This window comes from Eurosta solidaginis, chromosome 2 (genome assembly GCF_040869045.1).
Source record: "Eurosta solidaginis isolate ZX-2024a chromosome 2, ASM4086904v1, whole genome shotgun sequence".
In the NCBI taxonomy this organism is placed as follows: domain Eukaryota; kingdom Metazoa; phylum Arthropoda; class Insecta; order Diptera; family Tephritidae; genus Eurosta; species Eurosta solidaginis.
This window is the reverse complement of record NC_090320.1, coordinates 47,682,124-47,701,803: the sequence shown is the minus strand read 5'-3', so window position 1 is coordinate 47,701,803 and position 19,680 is coordinate 47,682,124. Positions and strand designations below refer to the sequence as shown.

The following is a 19,680-nucleotide window of genomic DNA, read 5'->3' as shown; positions in this document are numbered from 1 at the left end:
AACCACGCCCACTTTATCGATATCGAAAATTACGACAAATGAAAAAAATGCCATAATTCTATACCAAATACGAAAAAAGTGATGAAACATGGTAACTGGATTGGTTTATTGACGCAAAATATAACTTTAGAAAAAACTTTGTAAAATGGGTGTGACACCTACCATATTAAGTAGAAGAAAATGAAAAAGTTCTACAAGGCGAAATCAACAGCCCTTGGAATCTTGGCAGGAATACTGTTAGTGGTATTGCATATATAAATAAATTAGCAGTACCCGACAGATGATTTTCTGGATCACCTGGTCCACATTTTGGTCGATATCGCGAGAACGCCTTCACATATACATCTAAGGGCCACTCGCTTTTAAAACACTCATTAATACCTTTAATTTGATATCCATATCGTACAAAAACATACCAGAGTCACCCCTGTCCCACCCTAATGGCGATATCTCGAAAAGGCGTCCACCTATAGACCTAATGCCCCCTCCCTCTTAAAATGCTCAGTAACACCTTTCGTTTGATACCCATATCGTACAAACATTCTAGAGTCACCCCTGGCCCACCCTAATGGCGATATCTCGAAAAGGCGTCCACCTATAGACCTAGTGTCCACTCCCTCTTAAAATGCTCAGTAACACCTTTCGTTTGATACCCATATCGTACAAACATTCTAGAGTCACCCCTGGCCCACCCTAATGGCGATATCTCGAAAAGGCGTCCACCTATAGACCTAATGCCCACTCCTTCTTAAAATGCTCAGTAACAGCTTTCGTTTGATACCCATATCGTACAAACATTCTAGAGTCATACCTGGCCCACCCTAATGGCGATATTTCGAAAAGGCGTCCACCTATAGAACTAAGGATTACTCCCTTTTAAAATACTCATTACCACCTTTCATTTGATACCCATATCGTACAACACACATTCTAGAGTCACCCTGGCCCACCCTAATGGCGATATCTCGAAAAGGCGTCCACCTATAGACCTAATGTCCACTCCCTCTTAAAATGCTCAGTAACACCTTTCGTTTGATACCCATATCGTACAAACATTCTAGAGTCACCCCTGGCCCACCCTAATGGCGATATCTCGAAAAGGCGTCCACCTATAGACCTAATGTCCACTCCCTCTTAAAATGCTCAGTAACACCTTTCCTTTGATACCCATATCGTACAAACATTCTAGAGTCACCCCTGTCCCACCCTAATGGCGATATCTCGAAAAGGCCCTATAGACCTAATGCCCACTCCCTCTTAAAATGCTCAGTAACACCTTTCGTTTGATACCCATATCGTACAAACATTCTAGAGTCACACCTGGCCCACCCTAATGGCGATATCTCGAAAAGGCGTCCACCTATAGAACTAAGGATTACTCCCTTTTAAAATACTCATTACCACCTTTCATTTGATACCCATATCGTACAAACACATTCTAGAGTCACCCTGGCCCACCCTAATGGCGATATCTCGAAAAGGCGTCCACATATAGACCTAATGCCCACTCCCTCTTAAAATGCTCAGTAACACCTTTCGTTTGATACCCATACCGTACAAACATTCTAGAGTCACCCTTGGTCCAGCTTTATGGCGATATCTCGAAAAGGCGTCCACCTATAGAACTAAGGATTACTCCCTTTTAAAATACTCATTACCACCTTTCATTTGATACCCATATCGTACAAACACATTCTAGAGTCACCCTGGCCCACCCTAATGGCGATATCTCGAAAAGGCGTCCACCTATAGACCTAATGCCCACTCCCTCTTAAAATGCTCAGTAACACCTTTCGTTTGATACCCATATCGTACAAACATTCTAGAGTCACCCTTGGTCCACCTTTATGGCGATATCTCAAAAAGGCGTCCACCTATAGAACTAAGGATTACTCCCTTTTAAAATACTCCTTACCACCTTTCATTTGATACCCATATCGTACAAACACATTCTACAGTCACCCCTGGCCCACCCTAATGGCGATATCTCGAAAAGGCGTCCACCTATAGACCTAATGCCCACTCCCTCTTAAAATGCTCAGTAACACCTTTCGTTTGATACCCATATCGTACAAACATTCTAGAGTCACCCCTGGCCCACCCTAATGGCGATATCTCGAAAGGGCGTCCACCTATAGACCTAATGCCCACTCCCTCTTAAAATGCTCAGTAACACCTTTCGTTTGATGCACATATCGTACAAACACATTCTAGAGTCACCCCTGGCCCACCCTAACGACGATATCTCGAAAAGGCGTCCACCTATAGACCTCATGCCCACTCCCTCTTAAAATGCTCAGTAACACCTTTCGTTTGATACCCATACCGTACAAACATTCTAGAGTCACCCCTGGCCCACCCTAATGGCGATATCTCGAAAAGGCGTCCACCTATAGACCTAATGCCCACTCCCTCTTAAAATGCTCAGTAACACCTTTCATTTGATTCCCATATCGTACAAACACATTCTAGAGACACCCCTGGTCCACCTTTATGGCGATATCTCGAAACGGCGTCCACCTATGGAACTAAGGATCACTCCTTTTCAAAATACTCATTAACAGCTTTCATTTGATACCCATATCGTACAAACACATTATAGAATCACCCCTCGTCCACCTTAATGGGGACATCTCGAAAAGGCGTCCACCGATAGACCTAAGGCCCACTCCCTCTTAAAATGCTCAGTAACACCTTTCATTTGATACCCATATCGTACAAACAAATTCTAGAGTCAGCCCTGGTCTACCTTTATGGCGATATCCCTAAATGGCGTTCATCCATAGAACTATGGCCTACTCTCTCTTAAAATACTCTTTAATACCTTTCATTTGATACACATGTTATACAACCACATTCCAGGGTTACCCCAGATTGATTTTCCTTATTTTGTCTCCATAGCTCTCAACTGAGTATGTTATGTTCGGTTACACCCGAACTTAGCCTTCCTTACTTGTTATTAAATAAAATATCAGGAGCTATTCTGTTTTTACGCAGGCTTGCTAAAACTTCTCTTTATTTAATGAATCTTTCTTTTCTACCGAAAAAAGGCATTATCACATTTTAACAAGTGAGTCTACTTAATCACTAAGAAGACCTTACATAATTTTGCCTACAGAGGGCACCGTCAGTATTTACAGAGTAGAAGCGAACACCTGATTGGTTGTTCGCCACATTCGTTACCTTAAATGCAGGTTGCCGTACTTTTACACTAAATGATTGCGTTTACCGAGCTTCTTATTCTATTCCTCAATAGATGGCAGTAACAACGCAACTCTTAAGGTTGGTACGCAACCATTCTCGGATAGCAACCGACACTTCCACATTTCAGTGGATTACAGCTTCGGCCAACCTGACTATAATCGACTCGATTATTTATGAGTTTTTCTATTTACATACTATGTACTTATTCTAGATAAACCTAATACATGCGAGAAGTGTCGCCTGGGTGTTGCTGAGGGCTATTCAAGCTCTTTTTGGTCTGCTGACCATCTTCTAATGCGCAAAGCTTCAACAATGCCATCATAGGGTAACTGAGTTAATTGGCAATTCTCAATGTCTCTAATTACATACTGATCATGTGGTAATATTTTATATATCACATACGGGCCCCTGTATTTCGGTATAAGTTTTTTATTAGTTCCGACAGTTGTATCGACATTACGTATTACTACGAAATCACCTTCGGCGTATGTCTCAGGCGGCTTACTACTTTTGGAAAAGTACCTTAAGTTGTATTCTTGTGACCTCTCAATAACTGCAAGGGCTGATGCCCGAGTTGTCTCGAGACTCGGTGTCCCGTTGACTTCTTGTTTGTCCTCGATATGTTCTGTCAGCTCATCGACTACAGCGCCCCTCTGTTCTACGCCAAACAGCAACACGCTTGGAGAGTGCCCAGTAGTAGAGTGTATGGTATTATTTAAGCTATATTCAGCTTGTGCTAACATGACTTACCATTTGGCGTGATTTATCGGCTCAGTAATTTTGCTCAAAACGGCTTTGATGACCCTATTTACTCTTTCTACTTGACCATTCATTCCAATTCGAGAGCAGTAAAACAAGAGCCGCGGTCTGATAATAACCTCTTCGGTCTACTATAGTAGCTGAAGTATTTCTCGAGACAGGCTATGACTTCTTTTGTGCTTGTGGAATTTACCGGATATAGACGGACAAATTTAGTAAATGCGTCGATTACCACTAGGATATATTTCCGCTTTGAGTTGACGGAAGGCAATGGACCAAAGTGGTCGACATGTATGGTATCGAACGGTATAGGTTTTTTTTGAATATTATGCAGATTGCGCTTGTTCACATTAGCAGGGGCAGAACACATAATGCACTTGATACAATTTCGAATGAGATTTTCAACTTTATCCCTAAGTTTCGGTATCCAATAGTGTTTTTTTATTTGATCACATGTCTTGTCAATGCCTAAGTGACCGATTTTCTCGTGAATCAGCCTAATAACGTTGTCTTCCATATCTTTTGGAACTAACATCTGCAAGTAACCCTCCACCTCTCTCCTAAAGACAAGGCCATCCGCTAATTCGTAGTTCAACACAGACCCCAGCTCTATTTTCTCCTGTAACTTTCTTATGGAATCATCTCGGTATTGTGAGGCTTGTATATAAAAGTCAACTTCATTGGCGTCAATAGCTGATACAAGCTCGCATGGTTCAGCCAACATATTTGGCTCACCAGCGAGGGCTACAAGTGATTCGGACGTGTTGGCGGTACCAGCTTCGGTGCATCGGCTAAGTGCATCAACATGCGCCATGTTTACTCCCCTCTGTGCAGGATTGTGTAATTATAGTTTTCAAGTTCTAGGCCCAATCTGGCTATCCGCGGGTTAAGCTGTTTTTTACTTAAAGTCATCGTAAGCGAATTGCAGTCTGGTACTATCTTAAACGGAATACCCTCTAAATAGACTCTGAAGCGACGTAGTGCATATATGATGGCTAAGGTCTCTAGTTCAAAGCTATGGTATCTCGCCTCTGCGGCCGTAGTAGCTTTTGAAAAATACATAACCGGATGCAGACGGCTGTCCGTTTGCCTTTGTAGCATAACCGAGCCGAAGCCCGCCGAACTCGCATCACAGTGCAACTCGTGTCTGTTTCTTTGGATCATATATAGCTAGCACTGGTGCGGCCGACAGTTTGTTTTTTAGCTCTTCGAAAGCCTGCAGATTCTTTTGATCACTCGAACTTAATACCTTCCCGTGTCAACTTTCGCAAAGGGCCAGAGATCCTTGCAAAGTTTTGAATAAACTTCCTAAAATAAGAGAAGAGTCCCAAGCACGTCTTAAGCTCTTTCTGATTCCTGGGCAGCCTATATTTTCGAATTGCTCACACATGTAGAGCGTCACTGGGTCGTACGCCATCTGAACTAACGGCATAACCTAGATAACCGAGTTTATTAAACCCAAATAAACCTTTATCGAGCCTTAATTCTAAACCCCTCTCTCTCATCCTCCTAAGTACTCTGCCCACAAGCTGTATATGAGCTTCAAAATCTTCAGTGGCTACGATTATATCATCCATATACACCATAATTAACCCCTCATCGACTAAATCTTTGAAAATGTTGTGAATATATCGCTGGAATACTGCGGGTGCGTTCTTCAGGCCAAATGGCATACGAACGTATTCGAATACGACCATACGGTGTTACGAAAGACGTATATTTAATGGAGTCGACTGCCATTTTCACATGAAAGAAACCGTTTCGCATATCAAAAGTTGAAAAAAAAAATTTTCCCCCCAAGTAACCGAAACAATCTTCGATTAACGGAAGCGGAAAATTGTCACGAGCCGTCAATTTGTTAAGCGGGCGATAGTCAACGCACTTGCGTATCTCGCCACTCTTTTTCCTCACTAACACGATCGCAGAGGCATAAAGTGATTCGCTTGGCCTGATTATGTTTTTTCTTAATAGTTCATCTGTTATTTTTCGCAGTTCGGCTTTTTCATAATGGGGCAGTCTTCTTGGCGCTGAATGGAATGGTTTGTCGTCGACCAGTCTAATTTTCATTTCATAGTCATATGGACGAACATCAATACCTGTAGGGTTCACATAGTTATCGACTAATGTTTTTTCTAATTGTGCTATATTCTTTTTTCCAAGGGCGCTGTTTATCTTTACCTCGGACACAGATACGCTCAGCTCATTGAAACTACCTTCAGATGGAAATATATCGAGTTGGCACAATCCGTCAGTAGGAGACCCCAGAGACATCATACCCGTGTGTGATTGGTTTATCTCACCGTCCAACTTATCATTGGATCCATTGTTATGTGACTCTGAACAACCCTCTGCAACCTTAAGACTACATGCACCATTTGGATCAAGTGCACAAAAATAAGATTTCCATCTAGTAAATGATTATATAATTGATTTGGGTGATCTATGCCGCCATACTTAAGTGAACATAAATGAATATTAAATTTTTTGAGAAAATCTCGACCTAAGATAAAAGGAATTTCCATGGTGTCATCGGGCACCACATTTAAGACAATTGCGTTAATTTTATTTAAACTTTATTCCAGCTTTGATTTTTCCAAAAGTTAACAATTTAAAACTTCCTAAACCTCTATAAATTGATTGTACGGGGGTTCCGTCAACGTCTATTGGTACTGCGGACTTCCGAACGAAGCTAGTTGGACTACCGGTATCGAAAAGAGACGAAAAATCTATAATAAAAAATAATAATCACTTAATCTTTGTGGTGAGATAGGCGACACTTAACATATTCATAGATCCTAACATGTGACAGCAGGTTTCCTCATCCATATCTTCGGCCCCACTGGCGGTGACTGCGGCTACTGTTTTCTTCAGTGTTAGTACTTTTCTCGGAAAGGTGCAGCTTCGGTGATCGTGACCCATCTTCCAGCAGCGGAAACAACTGCCATCCAGCCTCATAGGGGTACTTACTTTGGAAGTGCCCATACGGGTGCAATTGAAGCATCTTGTTTCAGGAACTGCGGCTTCGCCTTTAGTTGTTATGGGCTTGGACAACTTAGGCTTGTTGGCGGCTTCTCGATTAGATAAACGAGACGAGAGGCGACGTTCATACAAATCGAGTGAATCTTTAAACTCTTTCATTGTTCTAGCATTCAGTAGTATATAAACTTCTGGTGTATTGTCCTGAAGCCCATCGACTATAAAGTTGATTAACTCAAATTCATCAATATAATCACACCGCGTTGCGATATTTTCCATTTCTAATACGTACCGACGCACACTGCTCTTCCTGTCACACTTGTGATTCGCTAATGCCTTATAGACTTCGGCACGACTCACCACACGCCCAAACTCTCTCACCAGCAGCGCCTCTAGATCAGCGTAGTTCAAAATATCTCTGCTTAACAAAAGTTTTCCATCCCCACAAATCGAGTTGCACAAACAAGTGAACTTGAAAAGCTCGTCAGCTCCCACCATTTGCATTATCCTTTCAAAGTTACGTAAAAAGTCATGGACATTGTATGTCTTATTCTCCCCATCGAATTTCGTAATTGAATGTTCAATATCTCGGAAGGTTAAGCGCTTCGACAAATTCGACCTAATGTTGCCAACGGCATTATCAGTATTTGTGTCTTGGTGAGTCAGGCTGTGCATAGATTCCAGGAAGGTCAACGCGGTGACTAAGAAGGACCCTGCCTCATATCAACGGGTTATTGAGCAGACTGAAAGATACGCATTTTATTAGTGGCATTGATCTGAAGGACGCGTTCTTCCAGATCAAATTGACAGAGTCCTCCAAGGAAAAAACACCATTCGCAGTTCCGGGGAGGCCTCTGTACCACTTCAATGTAATGCCATTTGGTCTGTGCAACGGACCGCAAACTATGAGTAGGCTGATGGACAAGGCAATCCCTTCGCGTTTGCGAGAGAACGTCTTTGTCTATCTGGACGACCTGATGGTATGCAGCACTAATTTTGAAGACCACATGAAATTGCTGGCGGAAGTGGCAAAGTGCTTAACCGAGGCAGGGCTGACAATAAACGTGAAGAAAAGCAAATTTTGTCCGAAGGAAATACGCTACTTAGGGTACCTGATAGGCAGCGGGTGTTTGAAAGTGGATCCGGGGAAAATAGAAGCAATGCAAAACTTCCCGATCCCTAAATCCCCTCGGCAAGTGCGTAGGTTTGTGGGCATGGCGAATTGGTACAGGGCGTTTATTACCAATTTTTCTGACTTGGCAGGTCCCTTGACCGACTGCCTCCGTAAGTCATCAGGCCCGTTCAAGCTTACCTCTGAAGCTATAGAGGCCTTCGAAAAACTAAAAGTAGCTTTGAGTTCCGCTCCTGTCTTGGCCCAACCTGATTTTTCCAGAGAATTCGTAATCCAATGCGACGCGTCTAAAATAGGTGTTGGCGGAGTGTTGTTCCAGGTCGATGACGAGGGCGCTGAACATCCAATCGCGTTTGTGTCGAAAAAGCTGAATAATGCTCAACGCAATTACACGGTAACCGAGCTGGAATGTCTCGCCGTCATAATCAGCGTGAAGCGTTTCCGATCCTATGTTGAGGGATTACCGTTTCGTATCATCACGGACCACTCCAGTCTCAAGCCGTTAATGATACAAAAGGACTTGAGCGGGAGGTTGGCGAGGTGGTCGCTCTTACTACAAAGATACGACTTTAAAATGGAACATGGTAAGGGCACCCTGAATGTAGTACCAGATGCGCTGTCGCGGTTTGATGCCGATGAGTTGACTTTCACTACCACACCCGGGGAAATAGATTTATTCTCTCCCGAATTTAGCAGCAACGAACATTTAGACTTGATTCGGACCGTCACCGAAAACGAGGAATCGCTTCCGGATTTACGAGTGGTGGACGGGGTAATTTTCAAACGAGTTAAATTTCGTAAGGGGGTGGAAGGGGAAGAAGACTCGCTTGGCGTTTATGGTTGCCGAAAGGGTTGACTGAGGAAGCAGTGAGACTAGCACATGACGCTAACCGGAGTTACCATGGCGGGTGGCAGAAAACCTTAGAACGTGTTAGGCAGAAGTACTTCTGGCCGCAGCAGGCTAAGGACGTCAGGGACTACATCCAGCGTTGTGAAACCTGCAAATCGGTAAAACCTACTAATCAACAGTCGAGACCACCTATAGGGAGTACCTTTCGAATCCGATAGGCCATTTCAGCGATTATATTGCGATTTCCTAGGACCGTATCCGAGATCTAAGCGGCGAAATCACTTTATTTTTATAGTACTGGACCATCTTTCAAAATACGTTTGGCTAAAGCCCATGCAGAGAGCCACAACTGTTAACGTTATAAATTACTTCGCTTCAGAAATTTTTCCAGCTGTAGGGTCCCTGAATTTATTCATAGTGACAATGGCAAGCAGTTTATCTCGAAGGAAATTAACCAATTTTTAGTAAATTACGGGGTGACGCACGTGAGGACGGGGTTATATTCTCCCCAAGCAAATGCATCCGAGCGCATTAATAGAGAAATTGTTTCGAAGATTAGGATTTTCCTGAAAGATAAACCTGACCATACCGATTGGGATAAGCATATACCCGAGATTTTATCAGTTTTGAGAAGCGATTTTCATACGGCGATTCAGTGCTCTCCATACTTTGCATTATATGGCTAAAATATGGTCCAACATGCCTCAACGTACAAAATTTTAGAGAAGCTCGGCAGCCTTCGGGAAGACCAAGTTACGATAGTAAGTAGAGCTGACAAGTTGACCAATATTCGTGAGCAGATCCGTAGAAATTTAGATCAGGCCAAGGATAGGGTAGTAACCACCTATAACAAGCGCTCTAGGCAAGTCAACTACAAGGAAGGTCAGGAAGTTTTCCGGAAAAACTTTGCCTTAAGTAACTTCAAACAGGGTATTAACGCCAAATTCCTGCCAAAATACCTGAAGTGTCGCGTGCTCCGAAAAATTGGCAATGCACTGTATGATCTCGAAGACCTAAACGGGAAATTGATAGGTCGCTTCCACGCTTCAGATATTCGTCCTCAATGAACCAACAAGAACGGTTTTATGCCAAATTACAATTAGATTTTTTTTATATATACCTACCAATTGGACCTTTTTTTTTGTCTGGGCGTTTCGGGGGTCGGGGACATCTCGCCTAGTATTCTCCCCGAGCGCTGACCTCATAGGAGGTTCACACGCGTACTCACCGAGGACCGTGAACCCCCTTGCAGTCCACGCTTAGGTCGGACTAGCCTTTTGGAGTTTGGACGAGTTCTCTAGATCAAAATGTCTACACCTTTTTTTTGTTTTGCCTTTCTGTGGGGGCGATAACCACTAGAACTCATCTTTCGGAGTTTTGACGAGTTCTCCATAACAAATGTCTGATTGCCGCAAAGCCCTTTAAACTAGGAGACAGAAATAATTCCCAACTTGACTTAACCTTTTTTTTGATGGACCTATGTTTCCCGGCTAGCTTCGTAGTGGGACTTTGAGACTCTTATCTCAGGGGTGAGTCGTGCCCCACGTTGATTGGCATCGGAGGCCCCTGGCCCTCAGCGGATCCGGTTTCCTGTTCGCTTCATCGTCAGGTCTTCAAAGCGAAGCAGGTTTGTTACGGTCTGCTGTTATGGTCTACGGTTACGGTCCACTTGGGAGCGTGTTCGCGCGAACACACCTAGTGACTGGTGATGGGGCGAAAGTTGCGATAAAAAAGTATCGGTAAACAAGAAAAAAACAGACCGGCGATCACTAGCGAAAATTGCCATGAGTTTCCGGCAAGAAGAAAAAGGAAGAAGAATTGTGATTTTACTGCAGCTAAATTTGCGGCGGCCCGGCGATAAAAAAAAAGGATCGTGTAACATCTGTTGGCACAACTTCAATAACAAGGCGCCAACTACTTTATTAGCACTATTGCTACAGCAACTGCACATCACCACGTATATTTAACTAATCGCCAAACACCCTAGCCGGCTGTGCACGTATTCAAGCGAGCATTGTGGAAGAACCAAAGGACTGCAACGAGGAACCGCAGGCCGATTCCTTAACCCAACTACCAAAGAATAAACCGGGAAATGCCCAGAAACTAGGAAGAGTCGATAGCGCAAAGTACCGACACAGCCCATTCCGACAAACCTCGTTTCTACTCGTCTATTTTGGGTGGTAATAAACCTTACAACGGTTGTGTGGTGGTGACACAAGCTCCACGTATAGAATATCCAGTTGAAGTAGGTCGGCGTTTCACAGTCACACCTAGTGAGGAAAGTTCTAGTGATTCCGATTCGGATTCGGACCGCACTAAACTAAATGGTGGTGAGAACCCTTGTTATCCGACGATAAACCCCTTTCTCTGCGTTTGCGAAGTACACTACCACCTTCGGAAAAGCGTCCGACACCACCTCCGTCTCCAGGACCAGCAGTACGCTGCCGCGTAATACAACTAACGCCAAAATTACCAAGTCATCCAGATCATAAAGGTCAGCGCGAAGTTTTATCGCCACCAGGTTCACTCGATTACCTCGGACAAGAGCGCAACAACCACCAACAGTACCAACACAGCGCGCCCAAGACCGCGCACCACAACCAACAACAGCGTCAATTTCACCAGCAAAATCAACATCACCAGTAACCACGCCGGCAGAGGCCCACGGTACGTACTCTGGCGGCCATGTAAGTACCAGCCATGTATGAACTTCAAAATAATTACCCTACAAAAAAATTTTGGTCATAAAACTTACCCACACCCATGCAAATGTGACTAGGAATATAACCTATGACTGTATAATAGCTAGTCAAATGACGTGGAATGACGAGAGCGTTTTTGCAGGGTAGTTAAAGAAACTTCTAAGTGGTACTTAGAGGGTTTTATACAGTCCGGTTGAACTATTTAACAAGGGTCGATTTTTTTTGTCAAATTGTATTATTGAATACTCGAAATTGTTAGCTATAAACAAGGAGCATACATTTCTTTTTTTTTTCATTTTAATGATATTTTTTCTTGCTTCAAAATGATTGAAGTTAGCTCGATAAGTTGTTAGTCATAAGAAAAGCGGTCTGTATCATTTGAAAAGTTTTAGCGTTCCATTTTGGAGCTCAACCATAAATTTAAAGAAACATTTTTTTGCGGCAGCAGCCATTCGTCGATTATGCACAAATTGGCAAAAGGATTTCAATTTTTTTTCTTATATCATACAAATGCAATATATATATATATATATATATATATATATATATACATATATACATGAATCCCTATAGCGGGCAATTTCTTTCGAACAACAAGACGAAAGTAATATACGTGCACGTATTACATATTGCTATCGCAATTTCATCTTTATTGCTTTTGTAACCACTTTTCTTAGTACATATTACATATTAGTATCATTATACTATGCGCATTATACCAAATTGATATTTAGTTACACTCAAAATTAAGTTCTACTACGACCACATAATAATTTTGTAAGAGAGCCCCAAATATCGAAATTTGTTTCCAAACTTTATAGTCTTAAAATATGTTTTGTGAATGTGAATGAAAGAGAAAAAAATTCAACCAAATTCTTACTTTGTAGGTAGTATATTTACAATACATAAGTACATTTAATTACATATTTTTCTCACACATAGCGTTTATAACGATTATCAAAGAGGATACATAAATAATTGTATAATATAAAATATTACGAGCAAAAGAGGAAAGAAAAGAACCCCAACAGAACGAGCTTAGTCAGACTTAAGTATTCATATTAGATTTCGTTCCGATTTCGGCCCAAAAAAGTGTGATATTTTAATTTTTGGCAAACATTTGCGCGAACTGTTCCTGCGTGTATGGCGAAATAGCTCATAATCGTAGTAATTTCTGAACGGAACAAACGTGCGCGGAAAAGTAAAATGGACAATAAAAAATTTCTGAGTGAATTTATTGAAATGTATAAATTTTTTTTACGCTTAATTGCCACAGCGAGCAATATTGCTGCAGCACAATTGTTGTCCGTATTCATCGCTGTCTGAAAGAGAACTAATGTTCGGCCAAAAGTTCGTATGGTGTGAATTCACAATAGGAGGAATAGAACAATAGGGGGACTCATGTAACCGTATAAATGCCTTATAAAGTGTGTACACGTATAAATTTATCTAGTGCGTAAACGAATTGTCAAATTTTGTATGAAAAATCATTTACACAATTTGTATAATTTTACGCGCACATTTCATTGTGTAAACGCGGTAAACTCAAAGGAATGCAACCTTGCAGACATTACAGCAGGCATTTTCATCAGAAATCTCCAACAACAGCAAGTAAAGGCGTTTTAGTTTTGATTTTTCACTTAATTTTGGCATTTTTTAATTTGTATAACAATCAAAAAAAATTTGTTTTGCAATAATACAGCTGATAAACAATCAAGTTTATCAAGAGTATTACTAGGTGCGTTCATATAACAGCGTGTGTAAATGGATATAATTTTACACCTTATAAGTTTATATGCTTTCATGAGTCCCCCTAATTTTTCACTTATATGATTTCAAAATGCAGGTGATCGAGGATGTTTGCTATTGTGAACTCTTCTCAAACATTCGCCACTTGTATGAATTCACAATGGTCACCATGCTGCCACCTTGTATGGTTGAGCCATGATTTACCGTGCCCTAAAGTAATGTTTTAAAGAAGGAGCTAATGGGCAAAGGCCGCGTCAATAGCGCAAATTCTAATTATTTTAAAAATACACGAAATTAATAACTTTTTGCAATGGAAGTGGTAAATGCTAATAGACAAGAACCACAATTAAATATTGGTAAGTTAGAAAAAGTAAAATTAAAAACCTAAAATTGTTAATGCACCACTTTCTCAGATGTCAACGCACAACGAACTTTCATCAAGTACTACGCAAAGTTGGAAGAGGTAATTTTCACATAGAATTCTATATGCCTGTGTTGATAGTATCAAATCTTCCATAGAAACCACCAACAACTGTGCGCTTCTTTGACCGTACTGAGTTTTATACAGTGCATGGACCAGACGATTGCGAGCTAATTGCAAAGCTCGTTTACAAATCTACATCATTTGTTCATTATCTATTGCCGGATGAACCAGATATGCTTAGCTATGTAACACTATCAAAGGCTAACTTTAATATGGCGGTACGCGAATTGCTATTGGTGCGTAACTTTCGTGTTGAAGTTTATGTACGTGCAGCGGGCGCTGCAACTAGCTACAATTGGAGTCTAGAATATCGTGGATCGCCTGGAAATTTGATACAGTTCGAAGATATTTTGTTTGGAAACAAGGAAGTTTTAGTAAGCAATAATTTGCTCTCGCTGCAGATACGTTTAGTTGAAGGAAACCAGCGTCGTTTAGGTGTTGCATTTGTAGAACAAAATGATTGCCAATTTCATGTGCTAGAATTTGTAGACAATGATTTTTTCACCGAGCTTGAAGCCATGGTGGTGTTACTTGGTCCAAAAGAGTGTCTATTGCCAAGTGCAGATGGTGAGGTATGTACCTGTTTATGTTCTTAATAAAATAAAGAAATGTAAGGCGCGATAACCTTCGAAGAGATCTAAGGCCGAGCTTCTCTTCCAATTTGCGGCGTGCTCCTCTTGATTTTCCTTACAAATTGGCCGGACGGGACCTACATGATTTTATGCCGAGCGCTCGCCGAGGGGCGACCCCGATTAGAAAAATTTTCTTCTAATTGAAAAACCTTATTTCTAAAATTTTTGATATTGCTTTGCCCGGGGTTTGAACCCAGGTCATGCGGTGTGGTAGGCGGAGCACGCTACCATCACACCACGGTGGCCGCATTCTTAATTGCCATAGTAATAATTAAGCTTGTGTGTTGGTTTTCTTGCAGTACTCTTCCGTGCGACAGTTGTTGGAACGTAATAATGTAGGCGTCACAGTATCAAAACGCTCAGCAGCTACGCCAGCTGAGAAGAACGATTTGCTGCAAGATTTAAATCGTTTAATACGTTTTGGTAAGGGACAGCAAGAGGATGCATTAACATTGCCTGAAATGCAATTGACCATGGCAATGGAAGCTATGCGTGTTGCAATTAAATATCTCAATCTAACCAACGATGCTAGTAATTTGGGTCACTATGAAATTAAACAGCTTAATCTGAAGCGGTGAGCTTAACACAATTTTTGGTAATATAAAATGCTTAAGCTTAATTGTAAATTATTTAAGATTCGTACACTTGGATTCCGCCGCTGTAGCAGCGCTTAATATACTGCCAAAGCCTGGCAGCAATCCCACTACACCTGGTTATCAATGGCAAAGTATACTAGGTGTGCTTGATCATTGTCGCACTCCACAGGGTCATCGTTTGCTTGCACAATGGATTAAGCAACCACTGCGTAGTATAGAAATACTCAATGACCGACATGATATTGTACAATGTCTATTAGAATCACCTGGTACCTTAAGTACTCTACACGATGACTATCTTAAACGTATTCCTGATATATTGATGTTAACCAAACGTTTACTACGTCAAAAAGCTAACATGCAAGACCTATTTCGTATATATCAAGTTATCTTACGTGCTCCACGTATCGTTAATACGCTGCTAAGTCTTGAGCATCCCACTGTAAAGAATGTGCTATGTGATGCAATGCGCAGTTTATTGGAGGATTTGTCTGGCCTCAAGCAATTAGTTGAACAAGTGGTCGATTTCGAAGCTATTGAAGCAGGCGATTATCTAGTAAAAGCTTCATTTGATGAGGAACTGCAAGAAATGAAGGATAGCATGTCTCGTTTGTTAGCCAAAATGGAACGATTACAGCGGAACGCTGCAGATGATTTGAATATGGAGAAATCGCAAGTGCGCTTAGAGAATGTTGCAAAAATTGGCTACCATTTTCGTGTGACACTCAAAGATGATTCAGCGTTACGTAAAAATAAAAGCTATAAAATACTCGATGTAGTTAAAGGTGGCGTACGTTTCACTAACGACAAATTAACTGAACATAGCGAAGAATATGGTAGTTTATGTGACAAATATGAAGAACAACAAAAATCTGTAGTGGAGGAAATTATAAAAGTGGCGATGGGATATGCAGCGCCTCTCTGTTCGTTGAATAATGAATTGGCGCAGTTAGATTGTTTAGTGAGCTTTGCAATGGCTGCATTGGCGGCACCCACACCTTATATACGTCCAAAAATGTTGAAAGAGGGAGCAGGTATCTTGAAACTAAAGGATTTGAGACATCCGTGCCTCGAATTACAGGAACACGTCACTTTTATAGCCAATGATGTGAGTTGTGAAAAAGGTACATTTTTTTAAATTTTTTAACGGAAAGATATATATAAATATTAATATAAAAATATGTATACAAACGTAGATATTTGCAATATGTTCATTATTACCGGTCCTAATATGGGTGGCAAGAGCACTTATATACGTTCTGTGGGAACTGCTGTACTAATGGCGCATGTTGGCGCTTTTGTGCCATGTAGTGAAGCTACCATAACCATGGTTGATTCAATATTAGGACGTGTTGGCGCAAGTGATAATATCGTCAAGGGGTTGAGCACATTTATGGTGGAGATGATCGAAACATCTGGCATTGTTCGGGTAAAAACATTTTTTTTATTTTGTTGGAGATTATGTTATATAAGAAATTATTTTTAAAGGGACTCTGTTGTTGTTGTTGTAGCAATGCTCGCCCCACCTAATAGCCGCGACCGATCACAAATTGTCATCAATATCCTCTAACGGGAGTCCAAGGAAACTTGCCGTTTCAACAGGGGCGGACCATAAGGAAAGGGGTGTTAGAGGCGTTGGTTCCACATTACAATTAAAGAGATGGTTGGTGTCATGTGGGGACACATTGCAAGCAGGGCATACATTTTGTATGTCGGGGTTGATTCTGGATAGGTAAGAGTTTAACATGTTACAGTATCCAGAACGAAGTTGAGCAAGAGTGACACGCGTTTCCCTGGGGAGTATGCGTTCCTCTTCTGCGAGTTCTGGATATTTTTCTTCAAGTACTGGATTCACCGGGCAATTGCCGACATAAAGGTCCGACGCCTGTCTATGGAGTTCACCAAGGACCTGCTTGTGTTTTTCCGCTTCATACGGCTGGGTTCTCAGGTGCCGTATTTCCTCAAAATGCTTACGGAGATGACTCCTTAGGCCCCTAGGCGGTGCTGGTTCGTCAATCAGATGTCTGTTGGGATGCCCAGGTTTCTGGGTATTCAACAGAAACTGTTTGGTCAGCATCTCATTTCTCTCCCTGATGGGGAGTATTCTCGCCTCATTATGCAGATGGTGTTCTGGGGACATAAGAAGACAGCCCGTGGCGATTCTGAGAGCAGTATTTTGGCAGGCCTGTAGTTTCTTCCAGTGGGTGGTTTTTAGGCTTGGCGACCATATGGGTGACGCGTAGCACGTAATCGGCTGGCTAATTGCTTTGCAAGTGGTCAAGAGCGTTTCTTTATCTTTTCCCCAGGTACTGCCAGCAAGGGATTTGAGGATTTTATTACGGCTCTGAATTCTTGGAACAATTGCGGTTGCGTGCGCACCAAAATGTAGATCCTAATCAAACGTCACACCCAAGATTTTGGGGTGTAGGACAGTCGGTAGCGTAGTGCCATCGACGTGGATGTTCAATATGGTCGACATTTGGGGCGTCCATGTTGTAAAAAAGGTCGCGGAAGATTTAGTCGGTGACAATGACAGGTTTCGCGAGGCGAAAAAACTGGAGAGATCAGGGAGATAGCCGTTTAAAGGGACTCTCAGCACCCTTTGTTTCCCCCAGGGGGTCAGAATCTACCCGTGGTAGGTATGCCTGTCGTAGGAGGCGACTAAAGTACCAGATACAAGGGGCTGTGTAGCGTAACCCTTCAGGTTGCCAGCTTCTCCAAACCCAATTGTCAACCTCACCTATCCGCGGCGAATCCTGTTTCACTAACAGTCGAGGCCCTGGCGACCTCAAGCACCTCATGGAACTTGGGTGTGGGGAGGGAGGGATGGCCTGAATGTTTAATGTGGCCATATAAATCGTTCCCGAGATGGTCGGGCTAGCACCTTAATGCTGTGTTACCGGAGCGTACCGGATCTGTATCCGGCAAAGGACCATCACATCGATAACACTCCCCAAAGCCTTCGGGGAGCAACCTTATCAATACAACAACAAAAACAGCACCCTTTGTTTTGTATTAATATGGAGTCAAGGCGATAATCCAGGTCGAAAAAAGTTTATGTTGAATTTATTGTTTTTTTTTTTTTTTTAATTTTAGACTGCTACAGAAAATTCACTTGTAATCATCGATGAACTCGGTCGTGGTACATCGACTTATGAGGGCTGCGGTATAGCTTGGTCCATTGCAGAGTATGTAGTTAATTTTATTTAAATTTAAATCAAAATTTGCTATGTAACAATTATCGTTTTATATTTGTACAGGCATTTAGCCAAAGAAACGAAATGTTTCACTCTATTTGCAACACATTTTCATGAGATAACAAACCTTGCGGATACTGTACAAACTGTAAAAAATTATCATATGGCTGCTGTGGCAGATGCAGACAACTTTACGCTCCTCTATCAAGTGCGCCCTGGTATTATGGAGAAAAGTTTTGGCATACAAGTAGCACGGTTGGCTAACTTTCCTGAAGCTGTTGTACTTAACGCACAGAAAATTTATAGCGAATTTGAAGATGAACATGCTGAAAAGCAAAAGAAGAGTGATAAAGAGCTATTGGATAAAATCGATGCAGCGGTCGAACGTCTAACGACACCGGGCAATGATATTAATATTGATGAGACAGAATTGAGTAAATTGGTTGATTCATTTGCAAGAGATATTAAACAATTGGATAGCGAGTATTTTAGCGCTGTGCTATCAGTGGCGGATCGAAAAAGTGCAGAAGTCTAATTGAATGTTTGTGTTGATTTTTTTCTATGCAAACTTTATTTACGTTCAAGTATTTTTTTTTTTATAAACTTTGAAATAAAATTTAAACCATATACACTATTTGGTAGGTGTTGTCCTTAACACTACATAGTTGTAGCAAGCACAGTTACTAGTAAATAGTTGATTGTAAAACAATTTCGAAAAGCGTGCAGCTAAATGTATGTTCTAATTTTTGTTGTTGTATGAGTGCTTCACCCCATCCAATAAGTGCGACCAATCTCAAATTGTCATCAATGTCCTCTAACGAGAGTCCAAGGAAATTAGTTGTGTCAACAGTTGTGACCCATAATGAGAGGAGTGCTAGAGGTTCTACATAGTGGTTAAGGCTAAATACAGTTCCTGTTGAATACCCAGAAACCTGGGCATCCCAACAGACATCTGATTGATTAGTCAACACCGCCCAGGGCCTTAAGGAGTCATATCCGTAAGCATTATGAGGAAATACGGCACCTGAGAACACAGCCGTATGATGTCAAAAAACATAAGCAGGTCCTCAGTGAACTCCACAAGCAGGCGTCGGACTTCTATGTCAGGAATTGCCCGGTGAATCTTGTACTCAAAAGAACAATACCCCAAACTTGTAGAAGAGGAACGCACATTCCCTATGGAAACGCGAGTCACTCTAGCTCAACTTCGTTCTGGATACTGTAACAGCTTAAACTCTTACCTATCCAGAATCAACCCCGACATACAAAATGTATGCCCTGCTTGCAATGTGTCCCCACATGGCACCAACCATCTCTTCAATTGTAATGTGGAACCTACGCCTCTAACACCCTTCTCATTATGGTCCCGCCCTGTTGAAAGAGCAAGTTGCCTTGGACT

The 19,680-nt window shown here is 41.8% G+C and overlaps 1 protein-coding gene across 2 annotated transcripts; it reads left to right on the top strand.

Annotated features, from left to right (window-relative positions):
- The first annotated feature begins 13,469 nt into the window (after positions 1 to 13,469).
- On the top strand, positions 13,470 to 18,915 carry spel1 (DNA mismatch repair protein spel1). Of its 2 annotated transcripts, XM_067765247.1 has the most exons (8): positions 13,473 to 13,728; positions 13,786 to 13,835; positions 13,892 to 14,428; positions 14,788 to 15,062; positions 15,124 to 16,208; positions 16,281 to 16,513; positions 18,181 to 18,272; positions 18,345 to 18,915. In XM_067765247.1, exons 1-8 carry the CDS (start codon positions 13,683 to 13,685, stop codon positions 18,814 to 18,816), a joined length of 2,790 nt encoding a protein of 929 aa, XP_067621348.1. In that variant the 5' UTR covers positions 13,473 to 13,682; the 3' UTR covers positions 18,817 to 18,915. The 2 variants fall into 2 exon arrangements, with proteins under 2 accessions (XP_067621349.1, XP_067621348.1); XM_067765248.1 differs by lacking the exons at positions 18,181 to 18,272; positions 18,345 to 18,915 and adding an exon at positions 16,573 to 16,803 and having other exon boundaries at positions 13,470 to 13,728.
- Positions 18,916 to 19,680: the final 765 nt, after the last annotated feature.